The 27,640-nt window shown below is 42.4% G+C and overlaps 1 protein-coding gene across 2 annotated transcripts in view; it reads right to left on the bottom strand.

Moving 5' to 3' along the window:
- The window catches only part of LOC126108472 (ATP-binding cassette sub-family F member 2), an 81,799-nt gene that overhangs the window by 35,651 nt on the left and 18,508 nt on the right, over nt 1-27,640 (bottom strand). For both annotated transcript variants that reach the window (XM_049913719.1, XM_049913718.1), the window contains exons 5-8: nt 24,118-24,449; nt 15,971-16,073; nt 13,458-13,553; nt 4,858-5,037 (exon numbers count right to left, since the gene is read on the bottom strand). In XM_049913719.1, the coding sequence (XP_049769676.1) occupies nt 4,858-5,037; nt 13,458-13,553; nt 15,971-16,073; nt 24,118-24,449 (711 nt within the window). The remainder of the gene's footprint in view (nt 1-4,857; nt 5,038-13,457; nt 13,554-15,970; nt 16,074-24,117; nt 24,450-27,640) is intronic.

The raw sequence follows: 27,640 nt of genomic DNA, 5'->3' as shown, positions 1-27,640 counted from the left end.
AAATCAATCTGTTTAGTGGTGTATAAGACAACATTTCTTTCAGTATTTCGTGAGTTATAAGCAATCATTCTTACGTTAGGTTCTGTTAAGTTTATCCCCCCCCCCCCCCCCCCCCCCAAATTCCATTAAGAAAGCACCCTCCAGAAATTATGTAGTGTGCAAAGCCAGGAATAAGAGAAGTGATACACAGTAAGAGTGTGAGAAATGTCAAGTGGTATTGCATACTGCATATTGCTGTATTTTTTCGGATATTCCATGCCAATAAAAACTTCTGAAACAGTATTATCTTCGTAAATAAGTTATACACAACCGCAACCAGTCACTTTTTTCAATAATACTGCTTTATTACATTAACCGGTTTTCGAACCCTTTCAGGTTCATCTTCAGATGATTTCGGGAGGATCCGGGAAGTTACATCATTACTGGCAGTAGCATAATGCTGGGTGCTGGTTCTATGGCAGAAAGATGGGTCACACTTTAATGTATCACCATGACTATAGCTTATCTGTTGATATGGATCCATATCCAAAATTTCCTTTTACTTATCTGTAAAACAAGGAAAATGGCTACCAAGACTGTATTTAATATCCCAACATCAATTATGAAATGTTACCGACTGTCTGTAACAAGTTCACACCCAAAAGCAGCCACAAGATACTTAGTCTGACTCAATATTTTAAACATCCTAGACAATCAGTGACCCGCAACCACGTACAAGTTAAAACATTTAGTCGTTCAGTAGGCATCTTGAGAAGTGCTCGCCATAATGTCTCATTATCTGCACAAAATGTGCCACACACAGTTTATGGATGACATGAAATGTTCACACGCGAATATTGCCTAAAAATAAATCACTGACGGCTCCATTTTCACAAAATACTGAATACTGTACTCACTCCGTCAACCACAAGTCCTGATCAAACGCCTGTATTTCTTCATTTCGGTACAAATTTGATCAGCACGATTTAACATGTGTTTACCAAAAGACAGCTTCCGAGCAACTATATTGACTCATAGGTCTAAGGCACAAACCCCTACTCAAACATGTAGGAAATGCTGAATTCCTATTGGCTAGTATGTTAAGCAGTTAATCAGATTATCTCTAGCACTTCTATACTCGCAGTATTTCTAATGTCAGCCAATACGATTACCACAAGCAACACAAACTAGAAATTTCGTAATTCCAAAACTAAATAAAATTTAATGAGAACAAAATACAATCCCTTTCCACAAAATAAATTACAAATAAATTTAATATTCAATGCCCCTTATGCTGCCTTTTGCAAAATCAAACTCACTCTGACATAGGTCGCAAATTCCCTTATTGCACAACTTTCTCACACACACACATTTACATAGTTTTAATACAATATTACATTCTCACTTTATGTATGTCCTCTGTTCACCCTCTCAGTTCCTCCAAAATACTCCTACAACCAAAACATGATGAAATAATAATTTTCCATTAATTACATCAGAAATCTGTGGTAATGAAAATAAAGAAAATTCCAGAAAATTAGATTGTATGAACATGTCCTCTTGGTTGTAGTTTGAATTGCTACTATAGATGAATAATTTACAGTGTCTAACTCAGTTTCACAATACCAGCACAGTTGTGTTTTAGGTAAATATTTACATCTCCGAAAGTATTGAAATTACTTATTTGAAATTTTATCAGTATGACTGAGTTATCCATAGAAATTGGTATACTAAGTATGAAAAAGATTGCTCCTCGAGTGGACCTGGTCCAGTATTTATGCCTATGGCCTTCCTCCTCCACCAACGGGTGCAGGCGCTTCCTCTGTGGTCCGCGCCCATTCCCTGCGACCTGCTGGAGCGTTGCTGCTCCGTTTTCCGTCCGCTGCAGTTCTAGGTGTTGCCTCTGCGGTCCACGCCCACCAAACCCGCTCCTGGGGGTTTCATCTACGGTCTGGGGTACCAAGCGTTCCCCCTGCGGTCCGCGCCCGCTCACCATGACCTGTTGGAGCGTTGCCGCTCCGTTTTTCGTCCGCTGCGGCTCTGGATGTTCCCTCTGTGGTCCGCGCCCACCAATCCCACTTCTGGGTATTACATCTTCGGTCTGGTGCGCCTGGCAGTCCGTCACGGGCTTGTTTTCCATCTCCATGTCTCTGGTTCTTCTGTTTGTGTAGTGTTGCAGCTGGCCCCGTTGCTCCTTTAACAATTCCAGAGCCGGATCCCAGGCTCTGCTTAGCTGGTACCCTGTGTCACGGTTCATAAGATCGTCAGCCATTTTAATTTCTATCGATTCTCTTATAACACTGTCCCAAAATCTGGGTGTTTGTGCTAGAATCTTGGTATCCTCATACTTCATGGCATGATCTAGTTCTAGACAGTGTTCAGCAATGGCTGACTTAGACACCTGTCTTAATCTAGTGTGCCTCTGATGTTCTTTGCACCTGATCTCCATAGTTCTTGTCTGGCCAATGTAGGACATGCCACATTGACAAGGTATATTGTAAATCCCTGGTTTTCGTAACCCCAGATCGTCTTTGACACTCCCCAGCAGTCCCCCGATCTTGTTGGATGGACAGAAAACACACTTGATAGTGTGTTTACGGAGGATCCTACTGATTCTGGCAGAAAGAGAGCCAGCATAGGGCAGATATGCCACCTTCTTGGCTTCATCTTGGTCTTCTTCAGGAACCTGTGGTAGAGTGGCTGGTTGGAGTGCCCTCTCAATTTGTCTGTCCATGTACCCATTCTTGGAGAAAACTGTTTTGAGACGTTCTGTCTCTATAAGTAGATTCTCTTGGTCTGACAGGGCACGTGCTCTGTGGACCAAAGTCTTCAGAACCCCCTTCTGTGCAGGGTGGTGACAGCTGCTGGCCTGCAGATATAAATCAGTGTGTGTTGGTTTTCGGTACACACTGTGGCCGATTGATCCATCTGCTTTCCTCTGGCCTAGTACATCCAGAAATGGCAGCTGGCCATTCTTCTCCAGTTCCATGGTGAACTTGATATTAGGGTGGCATGAGTTAAGATGTTCAAGAAGCTCATTCAGCCTGTCCATCCCATGTGGCCAGATCACGAAGGTGTCATCCACATACCTAAAGAAGCATGTGGGTTTAAATGTGGCTGTCTCCAATGCCCTCTCTTCAAAACTCTCCATAAATATGTTGGCAACCACAGGGGACAGTGGGCTGCCCATAGCTACACCTTCAGTTTGCTCGTAATATTGGTTTCTGTACAGGAAATACGTGGATGTCAGTGTATGACTGAACAGGTCCAAGAGAGCACCGTCAAATTTCTCTGCAATCAGTTCTAGCGAGTCCTTCAGTGGGACCCTGGTGAACAGCGATACCACATCAAAACTAACCATGATGTCCGAATCTGTGATGTGCAGTTGCTTGAGGCGTTGCAGGAAATCTTCCGAGTGTGGATTTGGTGAATACATTTCCCCACCCGTTGGCGGAGGGGGAAAGCCATAGGTATAAATACTGGACCAGGTCCACTCGAGGAGCAGTCTCAGGTCGCACCTGATGAAGGTCACAAGCTACGTGATCGAAATATCGTGCAAGTACGACACTGATATCCAGCAGAACACCCGACAACCCAAGATGTCATTAGATCACCGGGAAAGAAAAAGATTGATTAATATTTAATAGCACTTCTTGAGATTCATGGAGTGTAAGTGTAACATATTGCACGTAGCATTCACCAAGTACACAGCTCACTCAGTCCAGCAGCCAGCATCAGCTGTCTCAGCGTGAGAACCAAAATCTCCTCTCTTCACATGTCCACAGCAAGCTACGCTTTCAGTGTAAGGTAACAATTCACAATAATTTGCAACCCTACAATAGTAAGAATAGATTTATAAAGAATTTTCCCTCCTAACATTGCACAAAAATTAAACAATGGAAACTCCAGATGCATATAAAAATGTAGGAAAAGATAAATTGCTACTTACTGCAATGATAACACATTAAGTCACAGATGGGCACAATTAAAAGACATTTACACATAAGCTTTCAGTCACAGCCTTTATCAGAAAGAAAAACGCACACCATGCATGCACACCAGCAAGCCCACCTCATGAACCCTACCACCCACTCCAGCAGCTCGGGCCAGAATATGCTTGCTTGTGTGAGTGAATGGTGTGTGTTCCTCTTTCTCATGAAGGCTGTGGCTGAAAGCTTATGCGTGTCTTACTTGTGCCCGTCTGCAACTTCATGTGTTCTCTCTACAGCAAATAGCAATCCATCTTCTCCTAGATTGTTGATACTGCACAAAAATTTGTGACTACACAAATTTCTTCCCTCAATTTTCCTTCGCTGGCTGGACTGTGTCCGTAAGAAAGTTTTTGCTCCCTATTTTCCCAGTGATTGCTTCCTGACCTTTGCCTCAACTTAGCAAAATCATCCTGTACACATACATACTGTCACTTCAATAAACAGCAGATCTATATTAAATATTTTAAAAAGATATCCGAGACAACTATTTTGTCACTGATAAATAACACTACTTTGATGTAAAATAAAATGTTGGAATTTTTAAGGCTAATGCAAAAGTAATTGGCATAAAATATACTCTATGTTATATGTCCAGAGAACATAACCTGCAACTGTCATTATTGAAACAAGTAAACAAGTGGCATCTTCTCTGAGTCACTAAAAAGCCCATTTTATTTTTGAGGAAAGCAATATAAAAATTCTAAAAGTCATTCATATTCTGCACTGCCATGTAAAAAATCTACTATATAGATAAACTTGCTGTACAGGATATGTACCTACAAAGCTTGATGCCGTTGCAATCATCTAACTGTTGAAGGTCTGTTTGTGAACGTTTATATGAAGTAACATCACAGTACGGAGGCATCACGACCCCACACTCACTCACCTGTACCATGATGACCGGCGGTGGGATACTGCCGCAGGACGGAAAGTAGAAGTGCACCGTCTTATCGGTCGTGACACGCTCCGTCAGCCCCTGTGCCACCATCTTGGCCAGCGTCTTCTCCTTCGACTGCGCCTGTCGGGCCAGCTTGGCACTGCCGTGACCAAACCTCGCGATGTAGTTCTGAAAATAACGTCGTCCACTCCGTCACACCAGATGACTGCAAAAGCGAATCACTGTACCGGCAGTGCCACCAATAATCCAGTCTGAACTCTCCCAGTTTTATTTACTACTAGTGAATCCGGAAATGCTTTGCAACTGCTAAATATGCATGGAAACTGCATATACATCCTGAATTTCTTGCGCCCTCCCTCTGCCCGCATTCTCGTCCACACCCCCACCCCCTCTCCCCTGTACGTTTCCTCCTCCATCCATTCTTTGTGCATAACCAATCCTCCCATCCATCTCTTCCTACCCCCTCTCTATGGCCGTTTCCATCTGACCGTTTAGTACAGTATTGTGTAAAAATGTGAAGTAAGTCCATGAAGATCTTTTCAAGATTTTTGATAACATTATTTCTCTTTCATATATTACATAAAGGCCTTTACATATGTCTGCTTGTGTCTGTATATGTGTGGATGGATGTGTGTGTGTGTGTGTGTGTGTGTGTGTGTGTGTGTGTGTGCACGCGCGCGCACGCACACGAGCGCGAGTGTATACTTGTCCTTTTTCCCCCCTAAGGTAAGTCTTTCCGCTCCCGGGATTGGAATGACTCCTCACCCTCTCCCTTAAGACCCACATCCTTTCGTCTTTCCCTCACCTTCCCTACTTCCTGATGAAGCAACCGTGGGTTGCGAAAGCTTGAAATTTTGTGTGTTTTTTTATTGTGTCTATCTACCAGCACTTTCTCGTTTGGTAAGTCACAGCATCTTTGTTTTTTATATATATTATTCCCACGTGGAATGTTTCCCTCTATTATATTTATATGTGTAATATTACAAAAAGACAATATTATCAAAAGGAGTGTTGCTACTGACTGTATTGAAGAGATGTCGAGTCACAAGTGGAGATGCCGAGTCGCTCATAGGCCAACAAGAATGTCGGAAAGCAAGCTTTCAGCCTCTAGACACACACACACACACACACACACACACACACACACACACACACAAAGGAGAGAAGTAGAAAGACTGAGTGCAATGGTGGATTACAGAGATGTGTAGTGCTGGAATGGGAAAAGGGAAGGGGGTAGATTGGTAAGAATAAAGACTAACTAAGGTTGAGACCACGAGGGCACAGGCCATTTAGATCCTTTCCACCAACACCAGCTTTTCTGAACTGAACTGGTGGGAAATCTCCCTGCAATATAGCCTTCGTTCCTGTAATCCTACTGGCCTCAACATATGAAATATTTACAAACTCTTGTAAAATTACAGCGAGAACTTTCAGAGCTGATATTAAACAGTTCCACAAGAGCTCTGGTGGTGGTGGTGGTGGTGGTTAGTGTTTAACGTCCCATCGACAACGAGGTCATTAGAGACGGAGCGCAAGCTCGGGTTAGGGAAGGATTGGGAAGGAAATCGGCCGTGCCCTTTCAAAGGAACCATCCCGGCATTTGCCTGAAACGATTTAGGGAAATCACGGAAAACCTAAATCAGGATGGCCGGAGACGGGATTGTACCGTCGTCCTCCCGAATGCGAGTCCAGTGTGCTAAACACTGCGCTACCTGGCTCGGTCCACAAGAGCTCTATGCCCAGAAAAGTTTACAGTGCAGGAGCCTTAGGAAAGACCAATGTCCTCTCAAAACCTCCACATATCTCATATACAAATTATCTGGCTGTCAAGTGCAGTATTTACGTATGTATTTTTTGTGATGTTACACAAACAATGCGAGTGATAGTTTGCATGTGTGCGGTTTTCCACGTAATTGAGGAGGCACAGTACCTAATAATATCAGAAAGACTACCACAATGCAAGAGATGCAGAATAACACATATTCAACACCACACAAAATACTTTGTACACTTTTACACTTGACAATGAGTAGAATTTCTCAAAACACATCATACTCACCATGAAAAAAAAATTTTAACTAGTGCAGTATTTCATTATTTAAATAATGAATTACAGCTGCAGGCTTTCAAAAACATCAATTATGATGTACGAAATTGTGTCAAACAATCCTACTGCCCAGACAGTTATCAGTTCCAGTTACATCAGCAGTTTTTATTAAATAATAAACCTTTATTAGATAAACAAGTCCCTGCCAACTATCGTATGCAGGACCTATATTTGCTAAGATCAGCAGAATACTGAAAAAACACAATATCAAGAGTGTGTTCTGCCCACCAAACAAGATCAGAGCACTTCTTGGAACGATTAAGGATGATCTGGGATTGAGAAAACCTGGTATCTACCACATACCATGTGAATGCAGTATGTCTTACATTGGCCAGACCACCAGAACCTTGGACATAAGATGTAAAGAGCATCAAAGGAGTACCAGGCTACAACAAGCCACTAAATCGGCAATAGCAGAACACTGCTTGGAACTTGAGCACACCATGAATTATAATAAAACCAGGATCTTATCTCAGACTGCCAAATTTTGGGATAGCGTCATCACTGAATTGATCAAAATCAAGATGACAGAACTTGGTAAACAGGGAAGCTGGATACTAACTCAGCACGGCGTGGAACTCTGCTTTGGACCTATTACAACAACAACAGAAGAAAACACAAGACCAGAAGAATGACAGGGGCACCGGAGAAAGTCTGAACGGTCACCAACAGCAGACGCAGCCTGTCGACGGTGTGAGGAAAGCATATGGCGGGCGCCAACCTAGTAGGGAACGCCATAAAATGGCCACCACCGGGGAAAACAGCGGATGCGGGCACGGATGGAAGGCAGAACGTCAGGTGACGAACTGACATGGTCACAGCGGGAGCAGACGGCGTAGGAAACGCCGGACACCATCCAAACATAAATACAGGACACAGTCAGCCTGTCGTTCAGTCACAGGAAGCACCTGATGACACCAAGGTACGACGTTGAAATATTGTGTTAGAAAAACGCAACCACGGGCAGTACACCCTATTCAACAAGATGTCACAAAACTGCCAGGAAAGTCTAAGAAATTACATTGCAAGACTCTATGGGGAGGAAATGTGCACGAAGATGAAGTTACTGGACAAGTTATGACAGCACAAAGAGAGGATGGTGAGTGCACTCATTTTCCTACTTAGGTGCAGAGAAGACGTGACACTGTTTTTGCCAAAATTAAACACCATATAACATGTAAGGCTGCTAACAGAATTGAGCATCATGCCAGTATGGCCCTGGTAAGGGAAAGGATCCGTGATATGTCGCATAGAGTGGATGACACCTCCAGGGATCTGCTTTGACTACACTTGGACTTGGCAAACAACTCAGCACCAGAGGACTGGAACAGGGTGGACAGTACGCCACGGTCGCTGGCGGCATGCATTATACACAATGCTACAGCTCGACAACTGGCAAAATTTGAGTGTAGGAATAAAAAAGTGCAACAGGCACATGATACTCTCAAGGTGGTAAATTTGCGTGGTCACCCATTAGAAGATTCCACCTTAAAAGTACTCAGAAGGGGCCTCAACTTTGCAGTCACTATTAGAGACTTGCCAATTTCCAGCTTCATCAGCTCTGTGGAGCAAGTGGTCCACACACTACCATCGAGCATTGCAGAAGAGATTCGGAGAGAGATGTGCAGGGTGCTCACCAAAGGCAGACCACCCAAAACAAACATTTCAAGAGATGAGAAGATGACCCTCAAGAGTTTGCGGGAAGATGAAAGCGCAGTGGTGTTACTGGCAGACAAGGTGAACTCTACTGTCGTTCTGTTGAAGACTGACTATGACCAGAAGATCAGTCAGCTTTTAGAAGACCCTGCTTACAGTCCACTAGAGAACGACCCCATCGATAAAGTGGACAGGAAAACCAGAGCTCTGCTCAAGGAAACAGGATGGCCTGAGGTTGTCAAGCAACTGAAAGCTAAAGCAACAGTACCACCTAGATTACATGGATTGTCCAAGGTCCATAAACAGGGTATACCGTTGTGTCCCATCGTAAGCAATATTGGTGCAGCCACTTATCCTACAGCCACCCACCTTAAGATGTTAGTACCGTATGTGGGGAAAGTGTGCCCACCACATCTGCAACTCTGACATCGTTGAACGTCTCAAAAACCTACGAATCTCTAACAAAGACATCACGGTCAACTTCGATGTTGCGTCTCTGTTCACTAGGATACCACTTCAGGACACACTTGGTTTAATCAGTGAAAAATTTGGTGGAGCTGTGTTGGATCTTTTCAAGCGTATCTTAACATCGACCTACTTCCTATGTGGTGGCCAATTTTATGAACAGACTGAAGGAGTGGCAATGAGTAATCCCTTATCTCCAGTAGTGGCAAATCTGTTTATGGAGAGATTCGAGGATGAGGCACTTGCGACCGCTGCCTACAAGCCGACCTCTTTCTTTAGGAACGTTGACGACACGTTTGTCATCTGGCCACATGGTTGGGAAAAACTGTAAGAGTTTCTTGACCATCTGAACTCTAGACACCCCAGCATTAAGTTCACAATGGAGCTAGAAAATAATAGTCAACTTCCTTTCCTGGATGTCCTGATGAAAATGAAGACAGATGGCACATTAGGCCGTAGTGTGTATAGAAAACCTACACACACCAACTTATAACTACCAGCAGACAGCTGCCATCATCCGGAACAGAAGAATGGGGTGCTGAGAACACTTGTTCACCAAGCCAAAACACTGTTCGAATCAGACAGCTTGGCAGCAGTGTTAGAACACCTACAGCAAGTGTTCGCAGGCAATGGATACTCAACAGGGGACATCCACAAGGTGCTACATCCCTCCAGACAACCTCACACTGAGGGAGGGGAACAAGGAGAGGCTAGGAGGGTAGCCTTTATACCATATGCAGGGCCTATATCTGCTAAGATCAGCAGAATACTGAAAAAACACAATATCAAGAGTGTGTTCAGCCCACCAAACAAGATCAGGACACTTCTTGGAACGGTTAAGGATGACCTGGGATTGAGAAAACCTGGTATCTACCACATACCATGTGAATGCAGTATGTCTTACATTGGCCAGACCACCAGGATCTTGGACATAAGATGTAAAGAGCATCAAAGGCGTACCAGGCTACAACAAGCCACTACATCGGCAATAGCAGAACACTGCTTGGAACTTGAGCACACCATGAATTATGATAAAACCAGGATCTTATCTCAGACCCCCAAATTTTGGGATAGTGTCATCACTGAATCGATCGAAATCAAGATGACAGAACTTGATAAACCGGGAAGCTGGGTACCAACTCAGCACGGCGTGGAACACAGCTTCGGACCTCTTACAAAAAGAATGGAAGGAAATACATGACCAGGAGAATGACAGGGGCACTGGAGAAAGTCAGAACAGTCACCAACAGCAAACGCAGCCTGTCGACAGTGCGAGGAACACACCTGGTGGGCGGAACATCCGGCGACCAACCAACATAGTCGTGGTGTGAGCAGACTTCTGCCACTCAGACACAGTCCAGACATAAATACGGGAGACAGTCAGCCTGTCATTCAGTCACAGGAAGCTCCTGATGAAGACGCCAAGGTATGGCATTGAAATATTGTGTTAGAAAAACACAGACCACAAGCAGTACACCCAATTCAACGAGATGGCATGCTGATTTTTATCAACAACAACAACAACTTGGCGTGAGGTCAATGTAAAATGAATACATTTCAATTTTGGGAAATGTATCACGAGGTTGAGAATCCGACTGGTGAGTGAGTCATCAATCATTTCATACATATTTATGGTTTTAGGAATTTTTGTTTAGAAGTAAAATACGATTACTGCATTGTCTGGGCATTAACATTAGCATAGCTTTCAGTCAGGGTTGACACAGAGGAAAGAGACAAGAACAGTAATCCGAGAGTAGTGGGATCGAGTCCATATCTGGAAACATTTCTTTTTCTTATTTTCAATTTTTATGTTGCTTTGCAATTAATGTCCACAGAGAAGAAATAAAAACTCTGAGGTTTGCCCATGACATTATCATCTCACAAGGGAACCTCCCCATCACACCCCCCCTCAGATTTAGTTATATGTTGGCGCAGCGGATAGGACTTGAAAAACTGAACACAGATCAATCGAGACAACAGGAAGAAGTTGTGTGGAACTATGAAAAAAATAAGTAAAATATACAAACTGAGTAGTCCATGAGCAAGATAGGCAACATCAAGGAGAATGTGAACACAGGAGCTCTGTGGTCCGGTGGTTAGCGTGAGTAGCTGTGGAACGGAGGTCCTTGGTTCAAGTCTTCCCTCGACTGAAAATTTTACTATATTTTTGCAAAGTTATGATCTGTCTGTTCGTTCATTGATGTCTCTGCTCACTGTCATAAGTTTAGTGTCTGTGTTTTGCGACCGCACCGCAAAACCGTGCGATTAGTAGACGAAAGGACGTGCCTCTCCAATGGGAACCGAAAACATTTGAACGCAAGGTCACAGGTCAACCGACTCCTCCACAGGAAAACACGTCTGATATATTCTATACGACACTGGTGACGGCATGTGCATCACATGACAGGAATATGTTGTCAACCCACCTAACTTGTACACTTAGCGAATGGGTAAAGAGATTCTTCTACCTTGCCCGATTTAGGTTTTCTTGTGGATGTGATAATCACTCCCAAAAAAGTAATGAAAACCTAAGTGTTTGTCACATAAACTGAAAATAAAAAATTAAACTTTTCACTGGAGGGATGACTTGAACCTAGGACCTCTCGTTCCGCAGCTGCTCTCGCTAACCACGGGACCACGGCGCTCCTTAGCTATCGTTGTCCTTAATGTTGCATATCTTCGGATGGACTACTCAGTTTGTGTATTTTACTTATTTTTTTCATAGTTCCACACAACTACTTCCTGTTTTCTCGATTGATCTGTGTTCAATTTTTCAAGGCCTATCCACTGTGCCAACTTATAACTAAATCTGAGGGGGGTGCGATGGGGAGGTTTCCTTGTCAGAGACAGCAAAGGGCTTGAAAGAGCAGTTGAATGGAAGGGACATTGTCTTGAAAGGAGCATATATAATGAACATCAACAAAAGCGAAGAAAGTATTATGGAATGTACCAGAATTAAATCGGGTGATGCTGGGGAATAAGATTACAAAACAAAATGCTGAGTTGTAGATGAGTTTTGCTATTTGGGCAACAAAATAAATGAAGATCGTCAAAGTGGAAAGGATATAAAATGCATACTGGCAAGAGCAAGAAAGGAGTTTCTGAAGAAGAGCAATTTGTTAAAATCAAGTACAGATGTAAGTGTCAGGAAGTCTTTTCAGCAATGTATAGAAGTGAAACATGGACGATACAGAGTTTAGACAAGAAGACAGTAGAAGCTTTTGAAATGTGATGCTACAGAAAAGTGCTCAAGATTAGATGGTTAGATCACATAACTAATGGGTAGTACTAAACAGTATTGGGGAGACAAGAAATCTGTGGCACAACTTGGTCAAAAGAAGGGATCTGTTGATAGGACACATTCTGAGAGATCATTAAATGATCAATTTATTACTCGAGGAGGGTGGGTGAGAGGTAAAAATCTTAGACAGAGAAGAAGAGATTAATACAGTAAGCAGGTTCAGATTTATGTAGGTTGCAGTAGTTATTTGGAGATGATGAGGCTTGCACAGGATACATTAGCATGGAGAGCTGCATCAAACAGCCTTTGGACTGAAGACCACAACAACCAGGTTCCTTACACAGCAGAAAACCAAAATAATGCTCAATATATAGTATTTATTAATATTTTCATAAAAGGCTTGAAAAGTAAAGAGCAACAAAACTTTGGAATTGCAAATAAATTTCCAGGGAGGGATTGTAAGGCATACGTGAGAACTTACATAAAATTACAGACTTATTATTTTGTAGTTTATGTTTTACTAGTGCTGGCGTGACATTCACTATAAAAAGGAGGGGAAAATTTTCTTGGCAACTTTCACACTTCATATAACATTGCATTTTTACAATTACTTGGTGGTTTTACAGTTTCTATAGAAAATCAAACTTTTTACATTCATCTGAGATTCTCCTTCATCGCACAGTGCAGCAGCAAATCACGTGCAACACATTTCTTCAAATACTGGCAATGGAATGTATTTTAAAGCAGTGTTCTTGGGATGTTGGTTTACTTGCAATGTACGTAACACAATGTAAAAATTGAATATAAAGTTTCTGTATAAGGTCCCAATCCCACACTCCTCAGCTTACCATTCCGTCCTCTTTCCACTGTGACAACCATTGCCTTGAAACCACAAAATACTCACGCATCACCCAGCCTGTGACAAAACAATATTTTTCCCAACTGGCTGGCCATAGAGGTCCCACTTCTGCCACTCATTTCTGTCAGATCCCTGTGTAAACCATAAATCTGGAAGCTACTAGTGACGAGTAGGTGCGGTCCCATCACTAGTAGAGACTACCACGGGACACACCAGAATGTTGCGAATGGCACCTGTCATGCAATTTTCTAGGGACATACCTTCATGTGGGCGATCTGGTCCTGCTCCCAGTTATACTGCTTCATCTGGTTCTCCAACAGCTCCAGCCTCGTTCGCACAAACGCGTCGTAGTTCCCCTGCAAACAGAGAGGAACAAGAGAATTGGTCCAAGAAACTGCAGAGCCACTGCACCAACTACCAAGGTCTCGCAGCTGTCTACATTACTGTGCTGTCCTCCAGCCCTCCGCTACACCTGCAGTCCACGAGCCACCGTACAGCTCTCTGTGGGACATACTCCGTTTACTGGACACTCCCCCACTTCTACATCTATATCTACATTATATCTACATTTAACTGCCTGGCAGAAGGTTCATCGAACTTCCTTCACAATAATTCTCTAGGGAAAAACGAACACCTATACCTTTCTGTGCGAGCTCCGATTTCCCTTATTTTTTTGTGATGAACATTTCTTCCTATGTAGATCAGCATCAACACAATGTTTTTGCATTCAGTGGAGAAAGTTGGTGACAAATTATGTAAGAAGATCCTACCTTTGTTTTAATGGTGTCCATCCCAAATCCCATATGTTTGTGACAGTCTCCCCTACTTCTCGATAATATAAAACGTGCTGCCCCTCGACGTACTCCGTTAACCTTATCTGGTCAGGATCCCACACAATGCAGCAGTACTCCAAAATAGGATGGACAAGCATAATGTAGGCAGTCTCTTTAGTGGATCTGTTACATTTTCTAATTGTTCTGCTAATAAAATGCAGTTTTTTCAACTTCCCACAAAATTTTCTATGTGTTTTCTCCAATTTAACTTGTCTGTACTAGTTTTCCTATGTATTTAGTTGAATTTACAGCCTTTAGAATTGACTGCTTTATCTTGTAACCGAAGTTTAATGAATTCCTTTTAGCACTCATGTGGATGACCTTATACTTTTCATTACTCAGGGTCAATTGACAATTTTCACATTATACATATAGCTTATCTAAATAATTTTTTACCTTTTTTATCTTCTGATGACTTTACCACATAATAAACGACAGCGAATTCTGCAAACAACCTAAGATCACTCCTAAACTGTGTATAAAGGGAAGGATCAGCAGAGAGCCGATAACATTACCTTGGAGAATGCCAGAAATCACTTCTCTTTTCACTCCATGGCTTTCTGTTTATTACTATGAACTGTGACCTTTCTGACAGGAAATCAGAAATTGAATCACATAACAGATGATATTCCATAAGCATGCAATTTTATTACAAGCCGCTTGTGAGGCTTGGAATCTACAGGTTTATGGAAATTTAGAATCAATCTGAAATCCCTTGTCAATAATATGCAACACTTCGTGTAAGTAAAAAGCTAGCTGTCTTTCTCAATAATTACCTTTTCTAATGTTTACTATGTATCAACAGAATGCTCTTTGAGGTAACTCGTAATGTTCGAACACAATATGTGTTCCAAGGTCTTGCAGCATATCGGTGTTAATGACACAGGCTTGTAATTTAGTGGATTACTCCTATTGCCTTTCTCGAATATTGGTCTGCCCTGCCCAACTTTCCAGCCTCTGGGTATGGATCTTTCGTCAAGTGAGCAGTTGTATATTTTTGTATGAAGCTACTGCATCAGCAGACTCTGAAAGAACCTTAATTGGTATACAATCTGGTCTATAAGACTTGCTTTTATTAAGTGATTTAAGATGCTTCACCACTCCGAGGAGATATATATATCATTAAAGTTTGTCCCTCCTTCATTAAACAACCTACACCATTTCTGAGCACATTTCCATCATTCATTACTCCTGCACCATAAACTTGAACCAGTGAATTTCAGCAGGATGAACTAGTTTCGCATTTAAGAACCAAATTACTGAGTGTGCTTCACAATTGGTAGGATTGCTGATCAACACGGCGACAAATGAAGCAGTATAACCAACAATGGCAGAGATGTGAAATGTAATGGCAGCGTACTTAGAGACTGGCCAAGAGTGGCCGACCATGGATGGACATCACGTGACAGGACACACTGTTTTTACGTTAAAAATTATCCTCTTATTTAGAATGTAACTAAGCTTAAGAACAATAAAATCCACAACACATTTTTCTTTACTTATTTTATCAGTGGTACTGAAGAGGGTAAAGTTGTTCTGTCCAGATACACTACACCTTTTCTCTATCTCCAGTGCGAGCTCAGGAGACACAGAAGATTGCGAGACCACTCACAATCCACTTTCCTCTCACAAATCAGTCCTGAGAGCTCTGGGTTAAGATTAACAGATCACAGACAGAGAAGAACGTCTGCAACTCATCAAAAGTGACTGGTAAAGGCGGCATCGACAATCTGCCCTCACCCCGTCTGCGAGTTCCCGACACGTCAGCAGCAGTCAGTATCCGAGTGGTACAGCAAACACACTAAACAGTATCCATCCTGTGAGTGCCTGGAGGAGTACATCCAGTACTGCACATATTCGGACATACTTGTGTCTCAAGTCCCACTACAGTGAGTCTAATGAGTCTGAATACGTGCAGTGAAAAAAAGAAAACTACTCACCGTGTAATACTTTAATTTCTTCTTGTCTAAGTGGATAATGTTGGTACACACACCATTCAGGAAGTCTTGAGAGTGCGAGATTATCACCAGGATTCGCTTGTACCTGTAAAAAGTGACAGACACACATCAGGACTTTCAGTTACACATCTCTCGTTAACATCTGGGGAAAAAAAAAAAAAAAAAAAAAAAAAAAAAAAAAAAAAAAAAAAAAAAAAAAAAAAAAAAGGAGGAAGAAGGAAGATGCGTGGAGCACAAGGCATAGATGGACCCGACAGGGCACGGTGCAACACCTGCTACATTTGGTGAGATGAGAACGTCGATGTATTCTCAAGACCAACTACCATGGCATTCACTTCAATCTATTTGGGGAAACCTACAAACATATTACTGTGAATTGTACAAAAATTGTGCAAATGAATTTGCCAAGGCAGGGGTTTGGACTCCAGTGGTTCCAATGGAGACTGTCTTAACCAATTTACCACATTTCTCAGTAAATAGGAGTTCTGTGGAAGAAGTGAGGGAAATCACATTGGAATAAACCTCACCATTTTATGTAAATTGTAGCATGTTACAACTTGTCTGGCAGAGACGTAAATGTTGGTTGGTTGGTTGGTTTGGGGAAGGAGACCAGACAGCGTGGTCATCGGTCTCATCGGATTAGGGAAGGATTGGGAAGGAAGTCGGCCGTGCCCTTTCAGAGGAACCATCCCGGCATTTGCTTGGAGTGATTTAGGGAAATCACGGAAAACCTAAATCAGGATGGCCGGACGCGGGATTGAACCGTCGTCCTCCCGAATGCGAGTCCAGTGTCTAACCACTGCGCCACCTCGCTCGGTAACGTAAATGTAAGCCAACCACATAAGCTGGAGTCTGCCCACAGATTGAGGAATATAAACATTTACACAACAAAAATGACTATTTTATTTGACAATACCTACAATTTACACTGGTATTGTGACCTTCAGTGCACACACTAGTCTATCCTGCACAGGCCCCTATATCTCAGCGTATGTGCTGCAGCTCACACCCACTTGAACCTGCTTACTGTGATCACACATTGGTCTCCCTCTACAATTTTTACACCTCACACTTCCCTCCATTACCTAACTAACTTTTCCTTATATTTCTTTTATCCCCAGTTTCATTCAGTACCTCCTCATTGGTTACATCAGCATTCTCCTGTAGTATCATATTTCAAAAGCTTCTATGTCACAACCGTTTACCACCCACACTTCACTTCTGCACAAGGCTACACACGAGGGCCTCTCTCCGGAACCCCAATCCATCTTCCCAGACATTAGCTTGTTACAGTTTTCCCTTTCTTCTGAAAATAATTTCAGTCAGTATTTTTGTAGCTATAATTTCCTAAACTGATGCTTCCCTATTTCATCTGTCAGCACCTTTCTTTGGAAGTGGAATTATTATTTTCTTGTTGAAGTCCAAGAGTATTTCCCTCATATCATGTATCTTGCGAACTGCATGAAGTAGTTTTGTCATGGTAAGCTCTTGAATGATGTCAGTAATTACTCCGAGGGCCTAATTTTGACTTTCATCTTTCAGGGCTCTGTCAAATTTTTGTAGTATCGAATCTCCCGTCTCATCTTCATCAACTTACATAATATTGAAATTACAATGAAATCCAGACCTTTAGCTGCTTACAGGCATTGATAAATATCAACGGAGACAATTGAAATGAAAATATGTGCCACGACCAGGACTCTAACTCAGTATCTCCTGCTTACAGGGAGGACGCTCTATCAGACTGAGCCAGCAAGGACACAAAGGATAGTGCGGCTGCAGGGTCTTACCTCTGTCACGCTCCCCCAGAGACCCACACTTCCAACTTAACAGTCCACAGACTACATTAGTAGTGCCCCTACCCACTATACTCATTACTCGCGGCAGTCAATCTACCGATTCCAGAGTTTGGGCAATATGAGTGCATCCGCACTGAAGAATATCATTGGCCGGTAAGCCTTATCTTTGTGAAGATGGTATCTGTTCTTCATGTTTACGTAATATTGGATTCATGTTTGTTTCCTTTTTACAGGCCTTCCATACAGTCCTTCCACCTTTCAGTTTTCCCTTCTTCACTCAGTACTACATTGTGATCCGAGCTCTCGATATTCGTACAGCTCCTTTTCTTTTCTCCAAAGTTCTCTCTAATTTTCCTATGCGAGTCACTGAGGCGAAACTAGTGCTGTACCATTGTAAGAGGTATGGAGGCGGGTGAGTGTGCCCAGTTCACTACTATCAGCACCACATCGTCATAACGTGCCTGTGCTTAACACGCAAAGGATTGCACCATAATTGAAGAGTAAAATTAAAAATTCATTAGTGTATGCTTAAGTACATTAATGTTAACGTTGCAAAGTCTCAGGATGATCACATGAATATCTTAAGCAAGATATAATGTTTTTAAGAAAAATATAAATGGTGCTGAATAATTAAACTACAAAGCTAAAACCTGATAAGAATACAGGGTGTATACGTGAACAAAGAAAAAAATTCCCAGATTTTTCCCAGATGTCCCAGTTAAAAATACGCTTTTTCCTGGGTGAAAATACACTTTTTCCATGTTAGGTGACAGGATAATTTCTCTCGGAATCATAAAATTTAGAAACCCTTTGAATGGTTCATGTTTTATACACCTGTTTAGAGCTTCCCGGCACTTCACTTCAGGGAACGAACACCCCCACCGACCCCCCTCCTCCTAAAAAAAGAATCATTTTGAAAGATGTTTCATGTGCAGCAGCATGTACGCTGAATATTTTTGTATTACGAAAGTATATACTACTTCCACCAAACACAGCACGTTAGTTTCCGAAGCATTGAAATCGAGAGGGCGATGCGCTTTAGTAAGCCAATCATAGCTGATGTCACGTGATCTCGCCAGCCCATGATAGCAGATCTTCGGAGCAAACGACACGTTACGTACAACCAAAAGCAACCAACATCATTGTTCAGTAGTGCGAACACATAAATATGAAAAGTTAATGATTTAGATTAATACACATGGTGTAGCTACAAGAAAAGCTTTCACATATAATACTGGTCTTTTTTGCACGTGTTACACTTTAATATACATCACATAAATGTGCTAGTAAAGTTTAAAATAATACTTAAACGTCTAGGCACGAAATACTGCTAAGTGGTTGGCAGTCAGGGTGTTAAGCTTTAAACGAGAATCAAACGCTCCGTGATTTAAGAAATTCAAAGCACATTTGCACACAACATAATTCATCTTGCGTAAAATGAAATTTATTTTTAAAGTTAATGCTTTTCAACCGCAGTATTTTCCCGCAACCTGTTGGAACTGATTTCAGCAGTTGTCAGATAGCGCCAGAAAACGGTGTTACTGGGCGTGCACAGCTACAATGACGTAGGAAGCCCACATGTTTGTACCTATATAGCATTAAGAGATCTTACATTACGTCGTAAACGAAACAGAACATAAAGAGGGTACTCCAAGAGCATCTGAATTTCGTAAACCAGACTAAAATGCATAATTTGGCAGAAAGTGCACATTCATATGTCCAGATTCACAAAGAAATACGCCCCAAACTGATGTTAAGCTTTTCAGTGTGGTTTTCGGGCTGCAAATTTCCTTGCAGTACCAGTATCTAATGTTTGGTTCTTTATTATGGCATAACGCCACATGAGCCAGGGGATAAACACAGGCACTTTTAATTCAGCAAACAGTTTACACCAGCCAGTACTGTGGAATAAATCACTTCATTTCAAATAAATTTACTGCCTTTGTGGAAAAGATTAATAAAAGCCAAATTTATTTAGCAAATTGACAAAAATACACTCCTGGAAATTGAAATAAGAACACCGTGAATTCATTGTCCCAGGAAGGGGAAACTTTATTGACACATTCCTGGGGTCAGATACATCACATGATCACACTGACAGAACCACAGGCACATACACAGGCAACAGAGCATGCACAATGTCGGCACTAGTACAGTGTATATCCACCTTTCGCAGCAATGCAGGCTGCTATTCTCCCATGGAGACGATCGTAGAGATGCTGGATGTAGTCCTGTGGAACGGCTTGCCATGCCATTTCCACCTGGCGCCTCAGTTGGACCAGCGCTCGTGCTGGACGTGCAGAGCGCGAGACGACGCTTCATCCAGTCCCAAACATGCTCAATGGGGGACAGATCCGGAGATCTTGCTGGCCAGGGTAGTTGACTTACACCTTCTAGAGCACGTTGGGTGGCGCGGGATACATGCGGACGTGCATTGTCCTGTTGGAACAGCAAGTTCCCTTGCCGGTCTAGGAATGATAGAACGATGGGTTTGATGACGGTTTGGATGTACCGTGCACTATTCAGTGTCCCCTCGACGATCACCAGTGGTGTACGGCCAGTGTAGGAGATCGCTCCCCACACCATGATGCCGGGTATTGGCCCTGTGTGCCTCGGTCGTATGCAGTCCTGATTGTGGCGCTCACCTGCACGGCACCAAACACGCATACGACCATCATTGGCACCAAGGCAGAAGCGACTCATCGCTGAAGACGACACGTCTCCATTCGTCCCTCTATTCACGCCTGTCGCGACACCACTGGAGGCGGGCTGCACGATGTTGGGGCGTGAGCGGAAGACGGCCTAACGGTGTGCGGGACCGTAGCCCAGCTTCATGGAGACGGTTGCGAATGGTCCTCGCCGATACCCCAGGAGCAACAGTGTCCCTAATTCGCTGGGAAGTGGTGGTGCGGTCCCCTACGGCACTGCGTAGGATCCTACGGTCTTGGCGTGCATCCGTGCGTCGCTGCGGTCCGGTCCCAGGTCGACGGGCACGAGCACCTTCCGCCGACCACTGGCGACAACATCGATGTACTGTGGAGACCTCACGCCCCACGTGTTGAGCAATTCGGCGGTACGTCCACCCGGCCTCCCGCATGCCCACTATACGCCCTCGCTCAAAGTCCGTCAATTGCACATACGATTCACGTCCACGCTGTCGCGGCATGCTACCAGTGTTAAAGACTGCGATGGAGCTCCGCATGCCACGGCAAACTGGCTGACACTGACGGCGGCGGTGCACAAATGCTGCGCAGCTAGCGCCATTCGACGGCCAACACCGCGGTTCCTGGTGTGTCCGCTGTGCCGTGCGTGTGATCATTGCTTGTACAGCCCTCTCACAGTGTCCGGAGCAAGTATGGTGGGTCTGACATACCGGTGTCAATGTGTTCTTTTTTCCATTTCCAGGAGTGTAACTTCAGTATTTTGAAAGGCAATTAATGCTTGCCTGCTAAAACCCGGAATTAAAATTAAATCAGGAAACTAAAACTAATAACATTTCAGTCTTTCGTAACTATATGACTATTTTAATTCACTTGCTAGCTCTCGGCCACAGAAATTAGTTTTGTTTTCATTTGACAGGAGAGTTGTAAACGAAGAAGAAACAGCAAAATCACTAAATCTAAATAGGTCACATGGAGACTACCGTCCTCTCCACTGATAGTTAAACTGCTCTGCGCATGCGCGAATTTGGCAGCTTGGACTTGCCAGAAGAAATTTTCCAGCTGTGCGTGACTGTGTGTTTGTTGCTACTGCCGATACAGCTAACAGCCGTACTTCAAATAGCCATAAGCGGGAGCAGGTTCTGCTCATACACAAATCACTTGTGCATGCACACGAGCCCACTGGCAACAGCTCAAACGAATCTAGTGCAAACCGTTGTGACCTCACAGTAATCGGAAGCAGTTTGTTGTTATTAAGTATCGCATAGTCTTTGTCCTAAAGCCTTCGACACATTTTGGTGTTGGCAGGCACTTTGTGTGCACTGTCGTTTGTTGTTGGAAATGGCGCATTTCCTTTGCAACTTAGGTTTATTTTGATTTTCTTTCCTTTGTTTATGTTTTATTGCTGCAGTAATATTCTGCAGTAAAAAATCCCAAGTTCTTCCCAATTTTCTCCCGGATGAAAAAATTCCTGAGCTTTTCCCGGATCTCCTGGTTGTCCCAGGCCGTATACACCCTGGAATATGAAATTGTACATCACGAAAGTTACAAGGCCCAACTTGATCAGAGCAGTATTTTGGTTAAAATCTGCATTTTTTTTTTTAAATTCAAGCTGCTAAATATTTGACTCGTTGTTGTGGTCTTCAGTCCTGAGACTGGTTTGATGCAGCTCTCCATGCTACTCTATCCTGTGCAAGCTTCTTCATCTCCCAGTACTTACTGCAACCTACATCCTTCTGAATGTGCTTAGTGTATTCATCTCTTGGTCTCCCTCTACGATTTTTACCCTCCGCATTGCCCTCCAATGGTAAATTTGTGATCCCTTGATGAATATTTTACTCAGAAAGCTGAAAATTCTTAGGAAGCACCAGTAAAAACATTAAATATGTGACATCTACCAGGGTGAACTGTTGTAGGGTATGATTCCACGGAGCTTAACATACATCATAATACAGATTATTTCACAAAGTCAATCTCACAGCTACGGACCTCTCTTCGTCAGTGCTGCTCAATTGTTACTTCAGGTTTCCAACCTAATTTAATTTCTGCATAGCATATCTAGTAGTAATTCATAATCAGAGACAGACTGGCACTACTGTAAAACATTCTTCACTGGAGTCTTGTGAGCCCATTTAGGCGAGTCATGTTGAGGGAAACCACAGTCTCATTTCCCCACAGTTTGTAAATGTCTTGGAAGTTCTAATGCCCCAGTGCATAGGTGGAAGGCGAATATCATCCTGGAAACACAAATATTACTAGGCCTCTTGTCCGAGGTGAATGTGAAATCACAATCTGAACATAAAATTACAAACTTTAGTCACTAGCCTATAAATGAAAATTTTGTGAGTTAACTTTAATAACAATAGTTCTAAATATCAAAATTTCATAATATAAAGTGGATACATTATTTTTTCGTAGGAAATATATAATTTCGAGACTATTTAAAACAAGTCAAACATATGATACTTGTGGTCTCCCAGTAACTTCTATTTTGTATTTTTAACTTGGACATCTGGGAAAAATCTGGGAATTTTTTTCTTTGTCCACCTGCTCTTCTCAGAATTTTGTGTTTGTGCTTTACGTGCTTACAGCTGTCGGTGACTTACTTTATATTTTTCCAAGTGTTACTTAGAACTTTTAATGGCACATCCTCAGTGTTATGGATGAAGCAGCATGTGGTAAAATAACATCCATAATGGTATGAAGACATGCTGTAAACCAGCTAAAAACAGTAACACTTGCAAAAACATCTACAAATGACTGAGGGAAAAAGAAAGACTACCTACAACAATTGGCATGCCAGTCTGGCATATATATGTGCCCCACAAGGAATGCTCAATATTCAGGGATGTGACAACCATTTTAGGCAAAAAAATTCACATGGACATATGTCCTACTCCCAATAGTTTCAGAGATACAACGTGCGTGCTGGTAGTAAACTACATTGCATAATTTCCAGAATGTGTTGCTGTTCCTACACAGATTGTTGAACTACAGGTTCAGAAGAAAAATGGGAACTTGGAGGTAGAAGTGTCATGGAATGTGCTGAAAACTAGAAAATACTCTATAATCAGGATTTTGATGTGTCGGAAAGCGCAGCCGACATAATTCCACAGCAGTAGGAGCACTACTGTCGCAAAACCCATAAACGTACACCATATCTGCATATTCTTTGTTAGTGTAGATGTGTGGCACTTTAGCGAACACATGTACAAATACAGTTAACCGATGCTTCTCTCTAGTACAATACCAATCCCTAGAGCACAGCTTGACTCGCAACACACTGTAGACAGCTATGTATTGAACATGCTAGTTTAATAACAGGACAGTCCATGCAAAGATCTTTACAGCAACGATCTAGGTTGGGCTACAATATATCATCAAAGAGGTTGGGTGGGTACGGCACGTTATCTACAGACCACTAGCCCAAAAACAAATGTACATTAATGTCCTAGTTTTGAACACCATTTCGAATAGGGTGCAAGTCCACAGGAAGTTTTTTCCTTCACATGAGTGTTCTCTTATCTCTGAATACTGACAATTCCTCCTGGGGCAAACAGGTATAATACGAAAAGCACAACTGAGAGGAAACAACTTGAGAACCGGCTCTTAATAAACGAACAGTTCCGCCTGCTCCTAGCGACAGAGCCCACACCCTCGCACTACTCACGACTTTAGTTCCTCCTCGAGCCAGACGCAGGCGTCCAAGTCAAGGTGGTTGGTCGGCTCGTCCAGCAGTAGCAGGTGCGGCGTCACGTACAGGGCGCGGGCCAGTGCGATGCGCATGCGCCAGCCTCCACTGAAGTCACGCGTGCGCTTCCGCTGCATGTCGGGCGAGAAGCCGAGACCGTGCAGGATCCAGGCGGCACGCGCCTCCGCCGTGTCCGCCGACAGGTCGTCCAGCCGCTCGTACACGTCCAGCAGCTGTTCCTGCGACTCGTCGTCCTCGCACGACACCAGCGATTCCGCCAGCTTCTCCAGGCGGATGCGCTCCTCGTCCACCTGCCGGCGGCAAGACAATTTAATATCTGTGCTTGCTGGCAAAGTCACACATAGTGAGGTGCAATACTTGCACTTGCTACAGTCCCACTCCTAGCATAAATACTTTCTTTTTCTTTTCTCAGATCCTTATGTAATACGTAGTGTATATGGGATGTTAAAAATGTGTTCTACATTTTGAGAGGTGATAGTCTGGACCAAAACAAGATGAAAATGTCTGTAAACATGGGCTGTGAAACGGGTACCTCAGAAGTACGAGCACATTTTCATCTTTGCTACACTGACTCATCTTTTTACTATTAGGTTGGTGCACAAGTTCATAGCATCTTTGTTTTACACATTGGTATTCGTGTTGCTTTGAGTTTGTTTATTGACTGACATAATTTTCATTTGTAGTTCACTGCTGCTATTTGATTTTACATACTGTCACCTGGAAATGCAAGTAGCATTATGGACACTAGAAAATGATGTGCCAAGTGGGGGAATAAAAATAATTCTGACATTTTTCTGACAGTTCAACAGATGGGTGACAGAAGTGAAGGCAGCCAGGAACATTTGGACCATTTTTGGGGTCAAACATTTTTGGCATCTGCGAGAAGTAGAAATAATGTTAGACTGAACATTTACCCCAGAATGTCCACCTAATTCCAAACTCCATGAAGAAAGTCACCATGTTTAAACTTACGCGGTTAAACAAGTTGCAACTTGACCCTATCTTAATTGGACCAGAAAGAAGTGATAATGCCCAGAAGAAATGGGGCTACTGAAGTGCTGTCCAATATCATGAGTGCAGTCGCCAGCAGTCGGTCTCCTTCTCATTGTAACCAGTAAGTTTCCATTGAGCCAGCATTCTGCGATACTTTTCTGTACCTCCCCCAATTTTCTAAGCCATGCCTAACAAAACATTGTCAATATCTCTCAACAACATGTCATTTCTTGTAACGCTAGTGCCCGAAAAGTGCCCAGAAGAAATGGGGCTACTGAAGTGCTGTCCAATATCACGAGTGCAGTCGCCAGCAGTCGGTCTCCTTCTCACTGTAACCAGTAAGTTTCCATTGAGCCAGCATTCTGCGATACTTTTCTGTACCTCCCCCAATTTTCTAAGCCATGCCTAACAAAACATTGTCAATATCTCTCAAAAACATGTCATTTCTTGTAACGCTAGTGCCCGAAAAGTGTAAAGGAAATTCTCCCCTACATTTCTGTAGCCAGAAGTGGGAGACGGTACTACTCATACACGACTCAACTGCACGTGTGCATGAGCTCGCTCGTAACTGATTAAATGAGTCTAAAGTAAACAGTGACGTCACGCTCATCGGAGGCAATTTGTTGTTACAAAGCATTGCATAGTCTTCCGAAAGCCTCCGACAACATTTTGCTGCTGGCAGACGCTTGTACGAGCACTGTGTTATTTTATATGGTGCATTTCCTTTGCAATTTAAGTTTTATTTTCGTTTTTTTCTCTCGTTCATGTTTTAATACTGCAGTATTATTCTGCAGTAGCGGGATTCAGTAATATCCTTTGTTAGAGTATCGGTTCTTACCAGTCAAAATAAAAAAAATTTAACTGAAAACTAAAACAATGAAAAATTCCCGGAATTCTAAAAAAATTCTCGGGTTTTTCCTGGATCTTCCGGGTCGTATACACCCTGTTTATCTGTTTTTGCCTTCAAACTTCTCCCTACAACACCTTATTGCACAAGCTGGCAGTACGGCACTGAACTGCAGCTTTCCAGCTTTGATTCTTAATTTGCTGCACCTTCAAAAGCTTTCTGTTGTTGGCTTCAGTCAGGGCTAGTTCTTCGCCAGTATTATTATTTCTTTTCTTTCTCAGACATCATGTCTGGTTAAAAATGGAAAGTGATGCGGATCTTGATCAAGCGTGACTTCCTTTTAACTGTACGGTATATGTTACATTGCATTTAGGAACTTTCGGGTTATTGAACAAGTATCAATAATTACAGACTGTAATTGTATATATAAGTTTGGATGTAGCTGTATTGCGTTGATGTACTGGTGCATATTGTGTGGTATGACTCCTGTAGTTGATAGTATAATCGGTATAATGTCAACTTTATCTTGATGCCACATGTTCTCGACTTCCTCAGCCAGTTGGATGTATTTTTCTATTTTTTCTCCTGTTTTCTTCTGTATATTTGTTGTATTGGGTATGGATATTTCGATTAGTTGTGTTAATTTCTTCTTTTTATTGGTGAGTATGATGTCAGGTTTGTTATGTGGTGTTGTTTTATCTGTTATAATCATTCTGTTCCAGTATAATTTGTATTCATCATTCCCCAGTACATTTTGTGGTGCATACTTGTACGTGGGAACGTGTTGTTTTATTAGTTTATGTTGTACGGCAAGCTGTTGATGTATTAGTTTTGCTACATTGTCATGTCTTCTGGGGTATTCTGTATTTGCTAGTATTGTACATCCGCTTGTGATGTGAGCTACTGTTTCTATTTGTTGTTTGCAAAGTCTGCATTTATCTGTTGTGGTATTGGGATCTTTAATAATATGCTTGCTGTAATATCTGGTGTTTATTGTTTGATCCTGTATTGCAATCATGAATCCTTCCGTCTCGCTGTATATATTGCCTTTTCTCAGCCATGTGTTGGATGCGTCTTGATCGATGTGTGGCTGTGTTAGATGACACGGGTGCTTGCCATGTAGTGTTTTCTTTTTCCAATTTACTTTCTTCGTATCTGTTGATGTTGTGATCTAAAGGGTTGTAGAGGTGGTTATGATATTGTAGTGGCGTAGCTGATGTATTTATGAGTGATTGCTTTGTGTATTTTGCTAGTTTCTGCTCGTTCTAGAAAGAATTTTCTTAAATTGTCTACCTGTCCATAATGTAGGTTTTTTTATGTCGATAAATCCCCTTCCTCCTTCCTTCCTGCTTAATGTGAATCTTTCTGTTGCTGAATGTATGTGATGTATTCTATATTTGTGGCATTGTGATCGTGTAAGTGTATTGAGAGCTTGTAAGTCTGTGTTACTCCATTTCACTACTCCAAATGAGTAGGGCAATATTGGTATAGCATAGGTATTTATAGCTTTTGTCTTGTTTCTTGCTGTCAATGTTGTTTTCAGTATTTTTGTTAGTCTTTGTCTATATTTTTCTTTTAGTTCTTCTTTAATATTTGTATTATCTATTCCTATTTTTTGTCTGTATCCTAGATATTTATAGG

The sequence above is a fragment of the Schistocerca cancellata genome, chromosome 11, assembly GCF_023864275.1.
Source record: "Schistocerca cancellata isolate TAMUIC-IGC-003103 chromosome 11, iqSchCanc2.1, whole genome shotgun sequence".
NCBI lineage: Eukaryota > Metazoa > Arthropoda > Insecta > Orthoptera > Acrididae > Schistocerca > Schistocerca cancellata.
This window is presented reverse-complemented; position numbering and strand designations above follow the sequence as displayed.